This window comes from Myotis lucifugus, unplaced genomic scaffold (assembly GCF_000147115.1).
Source record: "Myotis lucifugus unplaced genomic scaffold, Myoluc2.0 scaffold_100, whole genome shotgun sequence".
Taxonomy (NCBI): Eukaryota; Metazoa; Chordata; class Mammalia; order Chiroptera; family Vespertilionidae; genus Myotis; species Myotis lucifugus.
The window spans coordinates 3,121,278-3,140,689 of NW_005871148.1; the positions used below are offsets into that span (position 1 = coordinate 3,121,278).

At 53.8% G+C, this 19,412-nt stretch overlaps 1 protein-coding gene across 7 annotated transcripts in view; it reads left to right on the forward strand.

Moving 5' to 3' along the window:
• Positions 1–19,412, forward strand: part of PRKCA (protein kinase C alpha) — a 277,132-nt gene that overhangs the window by 226,585 nt on the left and 31,135 nt on the right. For all 7 annotated transcript variants that reach the window (XM_006092426.3, XM_023756965.1, XM_023756964.1 and 4 more), the window contains 5 exons: positions 11,508–11,642; positions 12,378–12,551; positions 14,648–14,739; positions 17,511–17,573; positions 18,459–18,597. In XM_006092426.3, the coding sequence (XP_006092488.1) occupies positions 11,508–11,642; positions 12,378–12,551; positions 14,648–14,739; positions 17,511–17,573; positions 18,459–18,597 (603 nt within the window). The remainder of the gene's footprint in view (positions 1–11,507; positions 11,643–12,377; positions 12,552–14,647; positions 14,740–17,510; positions 17,574–18,458; positions 18,598–19,412) is intronic.

The following is a 19,412-nucleotide window of genomic DNA, read 5'->3' on the forward strand; positions in this document are numbered from 1 at the left end:
AGAGGGTGGGGTTTGTGTGTGTGTGTGTGTGTCTTTTTTTAATTCTGAAGCTTCCCTAAAATATTTTTTTTTATTTTGAAAGTATGCTCTAAGAAATGGGCATGCTCTCTGTCCTGAAGTCGAGCCATTTTATGAAATAGAGGCCTATTAGAACATTACCACCATTTATAACATTGTTTCTGTGGGAAAATAGATCCCCATGTAAATTTAGATGGGTTTCTGGAACATGATGTGTTTGTGAATCGGGAACTTTGTGTATCTGGCAATGGGTCAGCTACTCTGGACAGAACAGGGTTTCGGCGGTTGTCAGGGGAGTAGATAGTCACCCACCGAGGAGTCGTCCGCACTGGCCTCCACGCAGTGCTTTGGGGTCCTCAGTAGAGACTCAAAAGTGAGCACATCTGGCAGGCGTTTGACATAAACCACACGGAGAAAGGGCACAGCATAAGGGTAGCAGCAGCCAGAGGTTAACCACAGAAACGGCACCATTACTTTGTTGCTGATTGTGTTCACCGGAAAGCTCAGTATCTGTTGTTTCCATGTTGCTCTTGTACAAAATCTGGGATCTGGACCATTCATTCGCCTCTTGAGCTATGCCTAGCGGGTGGTGTGGACATCCCACATCCCAGGTGGAAGGAAAGGTATTGTCTGGCCACGCCTTTTCCTTGTTCCCAACGTCTCCAGAGGATCTTAGTGCCCGCGTCCATGTTGTTGGCGAGCGTGAGCATGTCCCTGTCCTGTTTATCAGCCAGTTGAGCCTTCCCCCGGGCCATGTAGACCACATCTACCTCCAGACCTGGGGTTGTCCTAGAATCAGGAAAATGGGAGGAGGCCTGGGGGAGGAGAAAGGCAAGGGGAGTAGCAGGACCACTTGTTGGCCCTTCCCTTGGAGCCCAGCCACTCCCTTCCCAGGTCCTGTTCCCTCCTCTGCCCCCCTCTCCTCTGGTGCAGAGCCTTCCTCCTCAGGCCCCCAGACCTTCCCCCATCCTGCTTCCCGCAGAGAAATGGAGCCAAAGGGCTGATGGCCCTACCTGGCGCCCTCGGGCCCACAGCACCTGAGGCTCCGCTCAGGAATCCCCTCTCTTCTTCACTTTTCCTATCTCAGTGTTTAACACAATGAAACCTGAAATCCCTCGTTTTACTCCAGCATCCCAACGACTGCTTCTGATTTGTCTATCGATGCCTCTCTCGCTGCAAATGGACTTGAACTCATCTCCCCTGGTGGGGGAGTGGGGGGAGGGGGAGGGCGCGCTTGCCTGCTGCACGTGTTGCTGACAGTCACTGGAGGTCAGCAGCTTCCTTCAGTGAGGCACACCCTCCCTCCTGCCAGGGGGCCAGGCTCTTCATCGTTGTCATCATTTGTTTTAGATCAATTTTTTAAAAAATGGAACAAAATAAGCTAAAAGCACACAGAGACTTTTCCTGTTTTTATTGTAACTGTCGCCATTGGGACCATTCGGAACCGCATGGGTCTAAACCCAAAGAGGCCAGAATACAATGGATGCTCATGGCCCATTAGCATGAGCTGCTCTGTGGGTGGGGAGAGAGGTCCAGACTCGATGGAAGGCCACCCTCCCAGTAGATGGCCTCTGCAGGTTGTCTGCAGTCACATAAGTTTCTCCTTTTATTTACTCCACGGAAACACTTTGATACGGACCCTATTGCTGATGAACAAGCGAATAGGATCCCATTCCTATTCTAGTTGAAACATCTAAATTAACATAGAGGAGACTGTCGCTAGGTTATGTGTGGAAAGAGCCAGCAAGCCTCTTTCTGTTTACCGTTATGGAAACTGGATTTTCCAACAGCCTCCATTGGCTTTGAAGACTTTATCTAATCAGCTTATTGGAGACCTTCAGATAAATTGTAGGTATTTGTTGATTTGATCAGGCCTGCTGTTACTGTTACTATGGAAACTGAGTACTTGCCAATGACCTTTTGAACACTAAACAGAAAATCTATGGATTCTGCCTTTTTTTTTTTTTTTTTGTAATCCCTCAGTAGTTTATTTACTTTCTAAACTGTGTGATGTTAAGGGCAGGGAGGGGGATCTATAAAATGCACATCTGTTGAAAGATTTTTATTTTTTGGTAATAAATGCATCCACTTCTCTTTTTTTTAAGATTTTTTATTGATTTTGAGGAACATTGATGTGAGAGTGAAACATTGATGGCTGCCTCCTGCACGCCCCCTACTGGGGACCCAGCCTGCAACCTGAGCATGTGTCCTGACCAGGAATCTAACCATTGACCTTTCCATGCACGGGACAACGCCCCCCCAACTGAGCCACACCAGCCAGGGCAAGAGAGAGAGATTTTAATCTCTGTGCTTCTGTTCTGCCTTGGAAGCAAAACCTTAAACTGAAATAGGACAAGGTTCTTTGTCTAGGTCCTAGTATTCCCAGCTCCCCAGACGCCCATGCAGCCTGGCTGCGGAAAGAGTATGCCTGGCCGGGTGGGCGTGGCATTCACAAGGACTCGGACCACAGAGGCCTCAGACCGCCGGCTCCCAAAGTGAGGCCCAAGCCATGCGAGCATCTCTCAGTGCATCTCAGCCAGTCCAGGGTCCTCTACACCTGGAGGTATTCAAGAAGATAGGGCATTTCTGTCAGAAAGGGGCCGGAGCAATGCCAGATGGCATTTCCCCTAAGGTTCTTTCCAACAGCAAGATGCCAACAAGGATGTTTTCATTGCTATTGTTAGTTCCCTTTAATCTCGACATGGATTAAGATCTCGCCTAAAATAGAGCTTTGGGGTTGGAATAAAACGGCCTATTTTGAGAAAAATTATAAATAGATGTGTGATTATGGATTTAAAGGACCACAATTACATGACGTAATGGAAGACCATCTATCCCAGCAGTTCTCAACCTGTGGGTCGCGACCCCTTTGGCGGTCGAACGACCCTTTCACAGGGGTCGCCTAAGACCATCCTGCAGATCAGATATTTACATGACGATTCATAACAGTAGCAACATTACAGTTATGAAGTAGCAACGAAAATAATTTTATGGTTGGGTCACAACATGAAGAACTGTATTTAAAGGGCCAGAAGGTTGAAAACCACTGATCTATCCGCACCTGTTCCAAGGGATGTGAAATCCACAGTGTGACCCGCGTCCTGTCTGAGTAGTCAGAGCCTCCCGCGTACAACGCGTCATTGGTTTGTCTCTGATCTTCGCTCTGTCCAGGCTCAGGGATGTGGTGGCCCTTTCAGGCTGTGGAATTTGGGTTCAGAAAGTCAGCCTCTCTCTCCCGAGTTTTCTCCCAGAAAATGAACTTGTAGGATATTAATCCACGACCGCTCATAGAGAATTCTGTTAGGATGCCTTCAACTTACTTGTCTCTCATTGGTCCCTGAGGAAGTGACATCATCATGTTAGGATGGGTTACTGTAGACAGAAGTTGAAAGGTAAAAAGAGGTAAATCTGAAAAGCAAAACCTGGTTACCTGGCGTTTGGTCCACCAGCTGCCTGAGCAGTTTCTGTTTCACCATCATCTCGGGAACTTTGAGATGCTGCAGAGCCTCCTAAATCATCAGGAAAAGACTAATTTCGTTACAAATAGTGTTCATGGTCAGTGGGTTTGGTTTTATTCTCATTTATGGAATAATGGCCGTCTACGTATAAAATGATCAGGTGACTCTGCTGCTTGATTAACCAAAGGCCCCATTACTCCATCACACGGACTGGCCAGAAGCAGAAGGAACACACCTGGATGGGGAGAAGCTGTGTGGGCACCTGAACGCCACAAGGGAGAAAGGAGAAGGGGTGCGGCTCCCTGTGGTTCGACACCCACCCTTCATCCCGCTCAGTACTCACCCCACTGCCACAGGGGCCCCGAAACAGCCCAGAGCCGTGCAGCTGCCACCCGCCTGGAAGCAGGTGTCCCATTGAGCTATAATTAGGCTCCTCATTTTAAAAAAAACTGGTGTGGCTTCAAAACACTCAGTGAAGATGGGAGGAAATCAACAATTATGTAAATTTTGATTACGCTAAATGTAATTGCCATGGCCCCGCTTCCAGAACGCTTGCGGCCATCAATTAGAGACACTTATAAAAAACTTACTTTGAGTGATGGAGCAGACCTATGAGGATCCTCTTTCTCTGTGGGCCCCTCTTCGGCTAGGTGCCCAGTCCTGCCCACCTCTCCTGCAGCGGCTGCGGACAAGCAGAGAGAAGTGTCTGGAACCGTCCCCAGGGACCTGGGCCTTATTGCCAGTTATGGCTTTTTTTTCTTTCTTTTTAATTCAGGAGATGCCATTCCGTGGTCATTTAGCTCCAATTGAATTTCCCCGGTGGAGGCTTTTTTATTGAATTCTGTCCCCATATGACTATCATCATTTCTCATTACTTCTCAGATTGCTCTGTGATTCTGCCTTAAAGATAAACCCGTGGCTCTCGCACACCCCTCCAGGGCCCCCGGAGACCTCGGAGCCTCCTTTCTCCTCTTCTTGTACCGTGACCTGCACAGCCTGGGCCCGGCCACGGTTAGATTCAGAAGACAGAGATGTGTCTGGTTGGGAGGTGGTTGTTTTCTAGGAATAAAGCACCTGGAGATCCTAAAACACACCCGTGGCATCAGTCCACACCCGTGGGCTTCCTGCAAAGGCCCAGCTGTCTCGTGAGAGGTTTGAGCCGTCTCTGTGAAGGGATCGCTGGCAGACGGAACCGCTGCGTGGTTTGTGCTGTTTTGCAGCATTTATGGGAACTTGACCTCTGTGGGCCAGACTGGTCCCCTTAGGCACAGTTCTGCTGGAAGATCCCTCTCCAAATGCAATCTGTTCAGCAAACAAATGCCACAAGAGGGCAGTACAGATTTGCAAGTGAAAGGTCCCATGGAAACCTGCACGCAGGATGGCGGTGAACTTGTGCCCGCGTCTCTTTACTTTTGATGGATGTGGAGGTGGCATTACCTCGGGCCCCAATTGTCCTGTGGTTCTGGGGTGCTGAAAAAGCCAGCCATCAGGGTTCCCCTAGGTCAGTGGTCGGCAAACTGCGGCTCTCGAGCCACATGCGGCTCTTTGGCCCCTTGAGTGTGGCTCTTCCACAAAATACTGACTTCTGTGCATGGGCCACGAAGTTTCAATCGCACTGTACGTGCGCACCCGCACATGGTATTTTGTGGTATTTTGTGGAAGAGCCACACTCAAGGGGCCAAAGAGCTGCATGTGGCTCTCGAGCCGCAGTTTGCCGACCACTGGCCTAGGTCTGGGTGGCTCCCGCAGGCTATTCCGGCACATTTCACATCCACTCTGCGTCCTTCGTGTGGAGAACTCCCCACTTCTGAGCAGCGCTGTCGGCAGGCAGGAAGGCAGTTGACTGTGATGCGTTCGTGCGGCTTCTGATCCCGCCACGGCCAGTTCAGAAGCCGGCGCAGTGTCGGTTCCAGCGGGGAGCATTCCTCACAGGGAAAGGACATAGGATCCCAAACCTACTAAGTGCCAAGAATCCTCTGACGGTAACGTGCTCACTCAGGCCTTTCTAAGGCGGCCAGCAGAGGAATGTGCACTCAGCTCCCTGGTAGGAAAAATGCCGTCTTTTTGCAGATGGAAAACTTAGAAATAGGGTGTTTTTGGTCTCCGTATCCTCATGTAAGTCTGGACTCTTAGCAACTGGGCAGAACTAAGGGTGGCAGCTTCCTAGGACCCATGTAGCAGGTGAGACAGGTCGCACTGCTTCCGCCTGTTAATGACAATGCGCCAGCCTAGGGCGTGTGTCAGCGTTCATCCGACAGCTCTGCGGGCGACGGGAAAACGAGGCTGGTGGAAACAACACAGCTGGATAGTTGAGGTGCATCATACTCGGTCCAAGAGAACCAGGCACTCTGGTTTCCACATCGGGCAAAGCACCAACATGTCACGGGTCCCACCTTCCTCCTCAGAGGGTGGCTCGGTTGCCATGACAACAGAGGCCCGCCGGCTTCCTGTGAATTTGTTTCCACAGGGGCAACGGCATAAATGGATGTGTCCATAAAACTCTTTCTCATTAAGAAGATGACTTAATGTGGTTTCCCTTCCGTTCCTGCTCCACTGAGTAAGCGCTGCTCTCCCCGCGCTGTCTGGCCGGCAGGCAGCTTTTTCCAGGGCTCGTCAGCAAACCGCGCCTCATGGAGCAGACTGGGTCGTAATTTAATTCGAGTGCATTTCAGGTTCTTAATTGGGGCTGTTCTGATAAGTTAGCAATGAAATACAGAAGTTTTACTTAAATCTAATTGCAAATGAGGATAAATACACTGGAGAACCGGCATGATCTAGGGCCGGGGTAGGCAAATTGGAGTCCGCCGGGCAAATTCTGGCTGCTGCCTGTTTGTGTAATTTAAGGTCTTACTGGGACATACACACGCTCCTTCACTCATTCGTTCGCGTGGGACAACAGGGACAGTACTTGGTTTGCAAAACCCCCCAAATTTATTACCTGTCCTTTCATATTTACCTACCTTCTAGCCAGGAGAACGAGCACGGAACTGAAAGAGCCGAGTTCTGGATTCAGAGCCCAGGGAGGAGGGCTGGTTTAGACGCATCACTGAGCCCCCCTGGCCTCAGTCTCCTCCTCTGTAAAGTGGGCGGCCTCGCTTAGCTTATCTCCAACTTCCTCTCAGATACTAAAAGCTCCCTCACCCTGTGCTGTGGGTTAAAGATGACACCCCGGGTGGAGCAGCTCTTTGCACAGGGGCACGGTCCTCTGCAGGGAGATGCACGGCCCTGTTTCAAGGACGGATACAGAGGACACGTACTCCGGTCTTCCTCCCCCGGCGCGGCCACGCCCTGTGCAGTGGCAGGCAGTGGAGCTAGTTCTCTAGGCCTCCGTGTCTCCACCTGCACCAAAGGCAGGTCCGACCTTCCCAAGGACCTTCCTATGCTGACCGTCTGGTTCCGAGGAACTCCCCTCTCCCCCGGCAGGTGCGAGAATGAGGGATGCACCCTATGAAGTGCTGGTCACCTGTGAACCCCACTCCAGGAGGACACACAGGTGTTGCCACCGTTGTCCCCGGGCCCCGTGCCTCCAGGTCAGAGCTGTGGATTGGATCGCCCAACCTGAAAGAGAAGTCTCGTTAGAACTTCCAGTCGTGAGATTAGATACGAGACCCAAAAGGAACCAAGGTCCCGCCTTCAGGAGTGAGGCCGGCCCTTGGGGTTTCCCCCTTTGACTCTGCAGGGTCAGGAGAAGAGATCTGGCCTCGTCCACCAGTCTTTGCACCACTGACCCCTCTCGCCCCGGAGTTTCCACGTCAGGAATCTGTCCTGGGGAGAGCAGGGGTGTGCAGGGAGACAAGGGTGTCCATGTTCATCAACAACAGTGTGATCGAAAACAGGAAAACCGGGGACAAGCAAGCTGTCCAACAGGAGGGGAATGGTTCAGTCAGCCGCAGGGAGCCCACAGCGGGGCATGTGCAGTCACGAGAGTACTCATACGTAAAAAGCCCACGTCACCTGAAGGGGAAAAGGGGCCACACACAACATAACTATCCTATGTCAGAGAAGGAAACATGAAAACAAGAATGAGAAGAAGAATATCCACCAACATGGTAACGATGATGATCTCTGGGTGATAAAATGATGGCTATTTAAAACTGTCTTCTCTTTTTCCTCATCCGTGCCTGTTAGGTTTTCTAAAATGAGCATCTGTTACGTATAACAAAAAGCGGCGTCCTGGTAGAAATTACATAATGGCAACCACTCTTCCTTTCAAAACGCTTTCTATGAAAAGGGACTGCCTTCTGCTGTGTCCCTTCACCCACTTGCTCTAAAAGTGTTTGAGGGCCCTGCCCCAGGCGCTCTGCTGGGCGCTGGCGCTACATCTGTGCACAGCGCAGATGAGCACCCTGCGTGCCTCCCGGTGGGGGGAGGAAGGGAAATATGTAAGGGGTCGTGAGGAGAGCGTGAGGGGGGACAGGGTGCCGCGCTGACTAGGGCGGGTGGGGAAGCTCAGGCTCTAAGCGTCACCAGAGCAGAGATGGGAGCACGCCCTGGGCCTGCACGGGTCCAAGGAAGCACGGAGTGCGAAGGCCCTCGGCGACAAGCAGGCTCGGTGTGTTCCAGGAGATGAAACGTTAGCCAGCGACCAGCAGGCATTTTGTTCACCCAGGTGTGCTCCCCAGGAGGCCAGGATGGCCGTAAAGGAGCAGAATCTTAATCCCTTGCCCGGTGGCCGAGCAGGAGGTCATAGGCGCCAGGACTCATGGCCGGTTAGAGATACACAGGCGCGGCTGCACTCCGTTAACGGAGCCACTGAAACACCTCCCAGGTCCTTTGGGTTGTCGGCTCCAGGAGCCACGTGACTCCCTGAGCTAACGCTGCCGTGGCTGCAGGTGAACGGCTACCTTAGATGTAAGGCGCTGTGCTGAGGTCCCGGTTGTCCATGGCATCACTGTTTGTTACCCATGGAGCGTCACCGAAACGCCATCCACGTCCTATTGCTGGGGCTCTTGGGATGAGCCCTGAACACAGAGCATTTTCATTGTAGGGAGGAAAGTTTAGAAGAAACCCACAGTATTCGTCTGCTCCTGTGGTTGGTCGCCGTTGGCCCTCCACCCTCGGGATCTTAGAAAGAAGCTTCCATTGTTCCCGGTCCCTCTCTCTACACTTTGCAGACATCTTCGATCAATACGTTCTTCCAAGCCGTGTTTTCTATTAGGCGAGAGGACACAGCATTGCCGAAGACATTCTCAGAATAGGTAGGAACGTACGCAGGGGTAGTGGAATGGAGTTGAACAGTCCAGCATTCTTCGGAGGGTCCCCCAAAGGCTCTGTGGTCATAGGATGGACCCCTGGAAGACCTGGAATTCTTCGTCTCTGCATTCTCACGGTAATGAATCGTTGGGGTTAGGTTTCTACTGAAGAGTTCTTTCTCTCGGGCGCTGTCATATCAGAGGCTGGTGACAGGACTCCACACTTTCCCCGGGTCTTCATTCTGTCTTCCCACATCCCGCAGATAAGACATCATCATTATGCAAACCCCCTGCGTTGCAGAGTAGCTATGGTATTAAGTGAAACCATTTGGAATTGCCATTACTGTCAGACAGACAGTCCCATCTCATCAGTTACAAATGGCCCAACCGAATAGAAAATGAACATCCCCCGCGATCCGACGCCTCGTAGCGACCCGGCGTTGTAGTTTGGCGCATCCACCGCTCACGTTTAATTTGAAAAGCCCCCCACAGTGAGCTGCAGAGCCTCTCGCAATCCAAACGTGGGCTTTAACCGCACCCGCACGCCTCCACCCCACCTCCGAGAATCAGGGGGGGTGGGGAGGGGGTGCCGTCCGGTTCACTTGTCGTGATGTGCTTTACAGAAACAGCAGCACAGGAGTCCCTTAAGGTGGGAGCGCCTTCGATGGCGGCAAACCGTTGTGACTTTTCAGGAATAGCTCTTGTGTAAGAGGAGGTGTGTGTCAGTTATTAAGGAGTGAGTTTCCTGATAGGAGAACACTGCTCATCCCCACAACCCCGGCTTATGAAAATGGCATAGGACATTCTAAAAGAGAAAAGAAAAACGGAAGCCACGGGACATAGTGCTGTAAAATAAAATGCCTTCAACTACTGAAGATTTCGCAGGCTTTCTTAAAAATTAGGCTAAAACTCAGCATGGCTTACTGGCCATGAGTTAGCAACTCAGAATCCAGGACTTTCCCGTTCCTTGAAAGATGGCCTGGTAGCCTTAGGTCCAGTCTGGCACTGGGGAGACTGAGAGGCAAGGTTTGAGCTGGGTTTTGTGGGGATCGTGAGGGCCTGGCTCCGACGGGAAGAATAACGGAAGACCCACGGCAGGAGCGCAGCTGGCGTGGCCGGGACAGAGGGCAGGGGCGTGGCAGGGGCTCCGGTCAGAGGCAGGGCCCAGCCAAGCGTCTGTCTCCTCGTCCTGTGAGGACTCAGCCTTTTCTCTCCGCCCCGTGGGAACCAGAGCTCTGGTTGGGTTACAGCCCCCACGTGCCTGGGTGAAAAGGCCCGTCTCAGTGTGGAGGCGCCCCCACCGCCCACGTGCCCCCTTCTCGGCCCTGGCGTTGAAGAGTGTTGAAGGCGGGACTGTTGGGAATGCCGATGAGGCGGGACCCCTGGCCTGGCCCGGCCCATCGCAGTGTCCCCTGAGTTACAGGTGTGCACGCTCCGCAGCTGCTTCGAGCACCCGGAGCAGCGAGTCCGCGGAGTTTGGGTCTTTTCAGATGTTGCTGCGGACGGAGCTCCTGATAACATACACGTCATCTCTTTGCGCCTCTTTCCGATAACGTTTTCTTTTTATAAATCAGAAGAGCATGGTAGAGTGACTTAGCCGGCATTCTCCTCTCAAACTCGAATTTCCCGGTTAGTCATTTAAAGTTAGACGCAACCCAGAAGGTCTCTCAACTTGGGCCGGGTCCCAGGGCAGCCGCCGGGAGGACGGGCTGGTCCTGAGGTTGAGGGCGGCTCTGGTGGGACCCGAGTCCTGGCTTTCCTGGCAAGTCTGTCTTAAATGGCCTTCCATCCTCTGTCGGAGGGGAGGCCGGTCTCTGTGTCATGGCAGCGCAGGCTCTGTGGTTACAGAGCATCCGTGTTCCCTGCGGCCCCTAAGTCCACCTCCCACGTGCGCTGCCAGCAGGGGTTGAGTTCAGCTGTACTCAATGCTTTTGACCTTAAAGCAGAAAAGTAGGGCCCATTTTCCCCCCGTGTTTTGTTGTTGTTGTTTTCTACGCCCCCTCCCCCCACCCCATGTTTTAATATCTCTGCTTAACTGGGCTGCTCAGCCCCTCCGAGCATGCATTCAGGCCACGCGGTTTGATCCCTATATAGACCAGTTTTTTTATAAAATATATTTTTATTGATTTCAGAGGGGAAGTGGGAGGGAGAGAGAGATAGAAGCATCAATGATGAGAGAGAATCATCGATTGGTTGCCTCCTGCACCCCCCCTACCAGGGATCGAGCCCGCAACCTGATCATGTAACCCATGTAGACCTCTTGGTTTATGGGTGGATGCTCAACCACTGAGCGCACCCACTGGGTGTTACTGTGCCTCTTAAAGGAGCAGTACATCACCCCCACAGCTTGCCACGGAGGTTCCTCTCCAGGGGACGTGGTCTCCCTTTTGGCAGGGGTACAGTTTCCTTCTGCAGGGGAACCTTCTGTTGGAAAATCTACCAATAAGGAAAACATCAGCGCACAGTTTATTCCTTTCCTCGCATGGTAACTGTGTGAAGCCCCCACTTCCCCAGCCGTTACGTTTATATCCCGGGGTGAGACCCAGCCTGCCCTGGGCAGAGCCCCCTGACTTGGTTCTTGGTTAACAAGAGAGTTGTCTCTGCATTAGTCAGGGCGGTTTCTGGGCACTTGGCAAGTGTTGCCCTTCGCGTGAGTACAGCCACTAAGTGGGAATAGGTATGTCTCCTCAGGCCCCTCGCCCCTCTTCTCGCCGCCTCCCACCTCCCACCTCCCACCTCCCACCTCCCAGGGGCATCAAGCCTGGTTACAGTGTTCCCTGTCTGTCTTTTCCTGGGGAAAGAATGCCTGACTGTGTGTCCCTATCTGCTTGCTGTTCAGAAAGCCAAGCTTGGCCCTGCTGGGAACAGAGCGTACGGCCCCTCACCAGACAGGAGGCTTTCCAACAACCTGGACCGCGTGAAGCTCACCGACTTCAATTTCCTCATGGTGCTGGGGAAGGGGAGTTTTGGAAAGGTAAGAAGGAGGGCCCGGCTGGGCCTTCGTCCCGCGTGCCGGGTCGGCTGGTTCCCCTGCTCCCTGTCCCTGGGTCTCAGGTGCTTCCCACCTCATTTCATTACAAACAACTGCATCCGAACAGCGACCGAGGGTCGCCGTGCAGCACCGTGCATCTCGGTGCTCGGAGCAGAGTGGGTGCTCCACGGTGTTGGCCGAGTGAATAGCTTTCACGCCTGGAAATGAAGCGTTGACTTGTAGTAAGTGAATGGAATTATTACAAGATACCGAGCTGAGCATCTTCAGCCTGTGTGACCACATTTGGCTTTTCTGGCCCCAAATCTCACCCTACATGCAGGAACTCATTTCTGTCCTGCCTGCTTCTTTGTCTTGGTTCCTGGCTCATGAGAAGCTTATGAAAGTCAGTCCCTTTTTTGCCCTCAGGCTGCTCCGGGAGAAATGCACAGTCCCACCCCAACGCTGATAATGTTGTGTGTTCCTATTAGCAGCTGCAACAGCGCCATCGTGTGGCGACAGCCTGCACAGTGTGCAAATCTGGCCGCCTTAAAAAAAAAAAAAAAACGGCAGCGTGCGGGAGGGATTGGCAGCGACCTGCGATGTTTCATAGTTTGCACATCAAGTGGAACTTTATGAATGCTTTCACGTCACACGCTTCCACCGTTGCACGCACTGTCTCCCCGACCGGGCTGCCCCCTGCCCCCAGCCGGTCTCAGGTGGCCCCTCCTCTGCTCTCAGGTGATGCTGGCGGACAGGAAGGGCACCGAAGAGCTCTACGCCATCAAAATCCTGAAGAAGGACGTGGTGATCCAGGACGACGACGTGGAGTGCACCATGGTGGAGAAGCGCGTGCTGGCCCTGCTGGACAAGCCCCCGTTCCTGACGCAGCTGCACTCCTGCTTCCAGACCGTGGTAAGGACCCGGCACACCGCACTCGGGCTGCCCCGAGCCCACGCACTGTCCTACCCACGTGACTTTGCAGAGAAGGTTGGAGACCGCTCAGCCCTGAGCCTTCTCCGCCCGGCAGAGGCGACCGGGGACAGCCCCTCCGCCTGGTGCCATGGTCAGTTCGGAGCCTCCCCTCCCGGTGGGGTGCCCTACTTAGAGACTTGGCATTCGTTCCATTTAATTCAGCAAACGTTTGTATCAAAGGTTTTCTTCCTGCCAGGCAATGTGCTGGGACTTCGAGACGGAGCAACAATAAGATAACTCAGAGTGCTGGCTCGGTAGCAGGCCGGCTAGCCAGCTGCCCAGCGTTGCCTGGGGACTTTCGGAGGCTCGGTTTTATAAAAGAGTGTGTTCCTCTTCAGTGCACACAGCAGGGGTGGGCAATCTGGCCTGTGCTGTTCAGCCTCTGAGCTCTAAGAAAGGTTTAAGAAGCAATAAGAATTCCATTTCATGGCATGTGAAAGGTAGATGGAGTTCAGGTGTCAGCGCCACGAGAAGGTGTCTTGGCGCACAGCCAGGCCCAGACAGTCACCATCATCAGTGGCCGCCTTCCTGCTACGAAGGCAGGGTTGGGTAGTAGCAAGACATGCACACAACCTACAATATTGACTGTCTGGCCCTTTAAGGAGAAAGTTTGCTGAGCCCTGTCCTATGGTGGAACTAGGCAGAGGACAGAGAATATTCCGGAGCACTACTCAGCTAGTGGCGGGACCCGGGCCCTGGCGTGGTGCTTGCAGGTGGCCTGCAAGAAATAGGAACTCGGAGATGGCACCCAGTGCGGCATCCCCACTGCTCAGCCGCTCTCCTCGCTAAGAGAGGGCTCAATCATCGGTCGCTGTAACGTTACTGTGTGGTGGTTACAATTCCCTCAGCCAGAAATTGACTTTCTGTTTTCTGTCTCCCTTTAAATATCTGTTGGGAGGCGCCCCCTTAAAGCTCTTGGATTTTAAAATCTCACAATGGCAGTGCAGCCGCAAAAGATCAGACGTGGGGTGCAGAGCCGGGTGCGGCCATCGTGTGCCCGCCTAGCGCTAGGGCCCGGGCAGGCAGCTCCCCGCTCCCAGCAGCATCCGAGTAGCACTGAGGAGAGAGAGACAATGTGCGAGGAAGAGAGAGCCACGTCTTGAATCCCAGCCCAGATCCTGTAACCCTGGTTACGCTGATTAAGCTCCAGAACACTACAAAGCAGAGAAATAAAGATGAAATTAAAGTTCATAACGGCAAGGCTGGAGAAGGAAGCTCCCAGAGCCGTTTCCTGCCTGGTGGCAGCAGCTTCATCATTTCTCCTTCCCTGGGCAACACTTCAGTGTTTCATAACCTCTGAAATGGCGATGTTTTCTAGAAGGGAACAGAGGTCAGCTGTCAGCTGGGCGTGCTGTCCCTGCGACCCCCACTCCGTCTCCCCTCTGTCCCAGCACACTGCCCTCAGACGTATGCACATTTATTTGGTTCTATGATGTGCGCCCTTCCTGGGGCCAGCGCTTAGCATTCCAGTAAGAGAGGACATCAGACCCACATGGGCATATTATGGATGCCAGAGCGCTTTTGATTCGCCTCCCCATGTGCGGTCCCCTCCCCCACAGTAAATGTGGTTGAGCATTTATAATGCATACGCCCAACCTGACTCACAGGGTTTGTGTTCAGAAGCACCCAGCTAAACATATGACTGCATTGCTCTCGCATGCCTCTTAGACAGTGCAAAGCAGAAACACTGGTTGAAACTAAATAATTGGCCCCTATGGATTCCTCAGTCGCCCCTAACTTAGGACAGTGTTCTGTGTGTGGGAGCAAAGGGTAGACCATTTGTGGCCATGACTGTCACAGGGAGCATACGTGACCAGAGGAGCCGTGACATCCGAGTTAGGTACTGACCACCTCCCCAGGGCCCTCACGCAGTAGGTCCGTGACTTACTCTTCACTTGGGAAGAGACGTGTCGAAGGGCGGCCCTGTGCGGACTGTCAGCGTGGCCCACGCTTCCCTAAGAGAAAGCCACGCCCGGTCTGGGAAGCGTGAGGGGCGCCTTCCCCTACTCAGCTCACCTGTCGCACTTGGCCTTCAGGATCGGCTGTACTTCGTCATGGAATACGTCAACGGCGGGGACCTCATGTACCACATCCAGCAAGTAGGAAAATTTAAGGAGCCACAAGCAGTGTGAGTATTTGGTTTAAGTCCCTTAGTTGAGACACACAGCAGCCCCAGCTGGGAGCTCCTGGCTGGGTGAGATGCAGGTGGGCTCTGCCCAGTTCAGGGGAGGGACGGCTGTCACCTCTGGGGGGTGGGGGGGCAGGTTTATTGGCGGGGTCCATCTCCGTGTGTCCTAAGGAGAGGGTTACGTGCTTCTTGTACATCGGGATGCGGGCGCAGTCCGCCCTTGTTGGTTGGCTCAGCCCCTCTGCCCCTCAGTTAATGGACTCATGGTCATGCGCACCCACCACGCCCCAGGCAGCGGGACAGTGAAGGCGTGAGCGGCCCCTGCCCTGGGAGCTCACCCTCTGGCCGGAGTGGGGGGACTCACTCGACAATTGTAACTTGTTGCCATAACATTAAAGGTGGCCCAGGACACCATGCAAACCCCCAAAAAGCGGGGGGTGAGGGAAGGGCATCCTGGGGATTGCCCGTCCCAGAGGCTCAGGATGTGGAGGGGCAGTGGAGGGGGTGTCACTCCGGGTGACACTCCCAGTGGGTGCCAGGCTGGGGAACGGGAAGGTAGGTGTGGCCACGAGGAGGGGGAGATGGGAGGGCGGTGTGGCTGGTGAAATCTATGGAGAGCAGAGAGAACAACGCGGAGGGACTCGTGTGTTTGAGAACTCTCTGGAGGAAGAGGACCAGACGTGGCGACTGTGGGGGTGAGCAGAGAGAAGCCTCTTCGTGTGACGCCCCGTTTTAGGTGTGGGGGGGCAGCCAGCCAGGAGGAAGGGGTTGGGGAGAGAATCGGGAGCTCCATTTGGAAGGTTTCATTGGGACGCGCCTTGGATGCCGGAATAGGCATCAGCCACGTGGGAGAGAGACCGGCTCCAGGGAAAGATGGAGAGTCTTCCGTCCAGAGGCAGGCGTGGGTGCCTGAGAAGCCATCCCCCTTCTCGGGGCCAGGAAGCCCCAGGCAGCACCGGGGAGCAAAGCTGAACACACAGCGCTTCCTTCCCCTCCACGGGGACGCTGGTGGCGTGTGTCCCGGAGGAGGCCCGTCTGCACGTGTTCATGGGATTCTGGCTGACGTTCATGGGAGAGTTGAGTCCGAGACGCTGGCCTGTGTGCAGGGTCTGCCCTTGGGAAGGTGGCGCAGGCGCGGGGGATGTCCGCTAGCAAGCGTAGAAAACATGAAGGCGGGTTTCATTCTCTTCCGTTTTCAGAAACGCCTGCCCTTATCCCCTCGCTCGTGTTGTCCGTCAGAAAGCCTTAGCATGCTCGGATTGTCGAGTGAAGCTGAGCTAAAGAGCATGGCGCGGAATAGCCACCCTGTGTTATAAAGTGACAGTGCCAGTCCCCTTTCATTGTATTTGTGTTGCCAGGAAGGTTTTATTTTTAAAAAGATAGAAAAGCCCGAAAAATATTGTCCAAGTCGCCTATAATCCATCTCTTATTTCTCTCCGATCTCTCCCCTCTCCCACCAGCCCCCCCCCAATACACACACACACACACACACACACGCGCACACACACCAGTGAGGGGTTTGGTCCTTGTGGTTGGGTTTTCTCGGCTCACGCAGACATCTGTGCTCACCTAGGCCTCCTGGGTCGATGTGTGCACAGGCAGTTCTGTGGCTCCTCAGACTTCAGAGCTTCCTGAATATGATACCAATTTAAAACATCTCTCAGCGTTTATCCTGAGTGTTAGACATGCACCTACGAATGATTCTGAAGTGACGGCAGCCGCTGCTTTCTATTATGAATTATTTAGAAAGATAAACTCGGGCATGAGTCACGGCGTGTGCCCCACTTATCCCGGCGCTCGGGGTAGAGGTGGGGGTGAGGAATCCAGCTCAGGAGCTCACCGCACACTCCGCTTCGTCTTCCAGGAATAACCGTGTGTTTAACACTGATGTATTCTGTTCAGGAGGAGGAACGTGGACATCGGCTCCGCCGCCGTCCCAATCGGCTCTGGCAAAGAGCAGTCTAACAGCCACTCTTTAAAAAAAAAATTGATTGGTTTCAGAGAAAGGAAGGGAGAGGGAAAGAGAGAACCATCAATGATGAGAGAGAATCATGGGTCAGCTGCCTCCTGCACGCCCCCTACTGGGGATTGAGCCCACAACCCAGGCATGTGCCCTGAATGGAATCGAAACCCTGACCTCCTGGTTCCTGGGTTGCCACTCAACCACTAAGTCATACCAGCCGGACTAGCAGCCACTCTTTAAGAGATTGTATTAGGGCCCAGCCGGTGTGGCTCAGTGGTTGAGTGTCAACCCAGGAACGGGGAGGTCAGGGTTCGATTCCCGGGCAGGGTGCATGCCTGGTTGCTAGCTCAATCTTCAGAGTAGGGTGTGCAGGAAGCAGCCAATCCATGATTCTCTCTCATCATTGATGTTTCTCTCCCTCTCTCTCTCTCTCTCTCTCTCTCCCTCTCCCTCTCCCTCTCTCTCTCTCTCCCTCTCTGAAATAAATAAAAAATATATTTAAAAAAATTTTTTTGAACAAAGATTGTATTAGGAAATTCTCTTATAAGTTACCTGTCCACCTGCCCCAGACGAGAAGTGCTTGTTTCTGGGCAGGAGCTAAATCCATCTCGTTGGTTTTATTAGCTGTGTCATTTGTAGGGGCAGGTGGAGCGATGAACGGCAGAGGGAAGGGCGGGGGGCGCTGGAAGAGCAGGCGGGGGGCGACACTAATCTCTGACAATCTCACTTCCCCGGCGCCTGGACTGGGTGGGACGGGGACCAAGTGCCCAGGAGTCCAGAGGAGCCTGACCAGCTTTTTCTCTCGCAGATTCTATGCAGCAGAGATTTCCATTGGACTGTTCTTCCTTCATAAACGAGGAATCATTTATAGGTGCGTGGCGAAACTCCCCCACCCTCCGTGCAGTTGAGCATTTGGCTGGACCCCTGGGTCTCTGTGGGTGTGTAATTCTGGGATGGGGACTTTGTGGGGTCCATGACCCCCCCCCCCCAGGCAACAGACCCCTGCTGGGACCCTCCGGGCGATCGGAACCACCTTCTGATCTCGGGACCTCACATATTCGTCTCCTTTCTGCTTCCCACAAGAAAACATGCTTTTCTTTCCACCGACCGCTCCCGCCTCTGCCTTGGATGCGGGAGGGAGGTCAGAGAGCAATGGAAACAGGATTTCTGTGAGACGCTCAGCTGGATGAGGACATGGGGAAGTGGGAGAGAGGCCAGGGAAACGCTCCTGAGTTAAATCCTTCCGGCTGTCAGCTGTCGTGAAGGTCTGGTGCCAAAGGGAGAAGAATGTCTTCCAGCATTGAGTGGAGAGAGATGGAAAGGGCCTGTGGTCCGAGGCAGGAGAGGGGACACGTGTGGGACCCATGGGGTGGTGCTGTACCTGTGGTCTGCACACCTGGTCAGACCCTTCTGCGTGGGATGCAACTAAATCGGACGACTGGCCTGTCCCAGATCTGCTAACTCGGAATCTCTGGTGATTCCCTTGTGCAGCCAATGGTTGGGGACTCACTAGTTCGGCGATTTAGTTGTTCATTCAACATCCATCCATTAAGAACTTGCTGTATCCTGGGCACTGTGTGTATTAGGCTCTGGGGATAAAAAAAATAGTAGTTTCTGGTCCCGACTCCCCTGGTACTTGTAGTTCATGTGCTGTTGAGGTGGCAGCTTGTCAGATATGCGCCTCAGTAGCTGCAGAGCGAACCGTGCTCCACACGCCACCATGGGCAGGGCGCTGACGCTGTGCCCTTCCCTGCAGGGACCTGAAGTTAGACAACGTCATGCTGGACTCGGAGGGGCACATCAAGATCGCCGACTTCGGGATGTGCAAGGAGCACATGATGGACGGCGTCACGACCAGAACCTTCTGTGGGACTCCAGATTACATCGCCCCGGAGGTAGGGACCCCCATTCTCCTGTTTCCTAGACCAGCGCCTTCACACTGCAGCCACTGCTCCCTGCTGGGGTGCGGAGCCGTCCTCGAGTTACTGTGTGGGCCTGTGACGGCAGAACGCACTACACAGCAGAACAGGAAGTAGAGACTCGCACGCTCGTGCCACCTGGTCGGTGCACGCCTCGTTTTTGGATCTTTGCTCTCCTATGTGCGTGGGTAAGCCAGTTGCACAGTTTCGTGGTCACGGTCCAAACAACTTAAGAAGCTGGGGCAGGGAAGGAGGGCTCTGGCTTGTCAGCATGTTCTTCATGGGAAAACTGGGTCAGAAGGTGGTTCCGGCCCTGGCTTTTTCGGGAAATCGGAGTGATTAGTGCTTAAAGGGCACGTGGGCATTGACTGTGTGTTTATTCTGGGACGGACGCACCCGTGTGGCTCTGAGCAGAGTGGCTCTGAGGTTTGTGTGCTGACAGCCGAGGCCGCGCTGCTTTGTCTTCCTGATGCTGCGTGTGGAGTGCTTTTCTTCCTGGGCTGTACCCAGGCGCCGTGCAGCCAGCTCTGCCCACACACAGCCCGCGGGTGGACCGTCGCTTCCCGGCGAGCTCCCGCAGCTGCAAGGGGGTGGTTCAGAGTCAGGCCGGCCCTCGGCTGTCTGTGGCAGCTGGTGACGGCTTTGTGGTATTTAGTCAACACAGCGTCCCCGGTATTTCTCTCGGAGGCAGTCGGGACAGTGGGAGGGATATGAGTGTAGAAGTCAGACCCCGGTGAGCTTCCGTCCTGCCTCTTATGTACAGGCTGTGGGACCTCGGGCCAGCTCCTTGC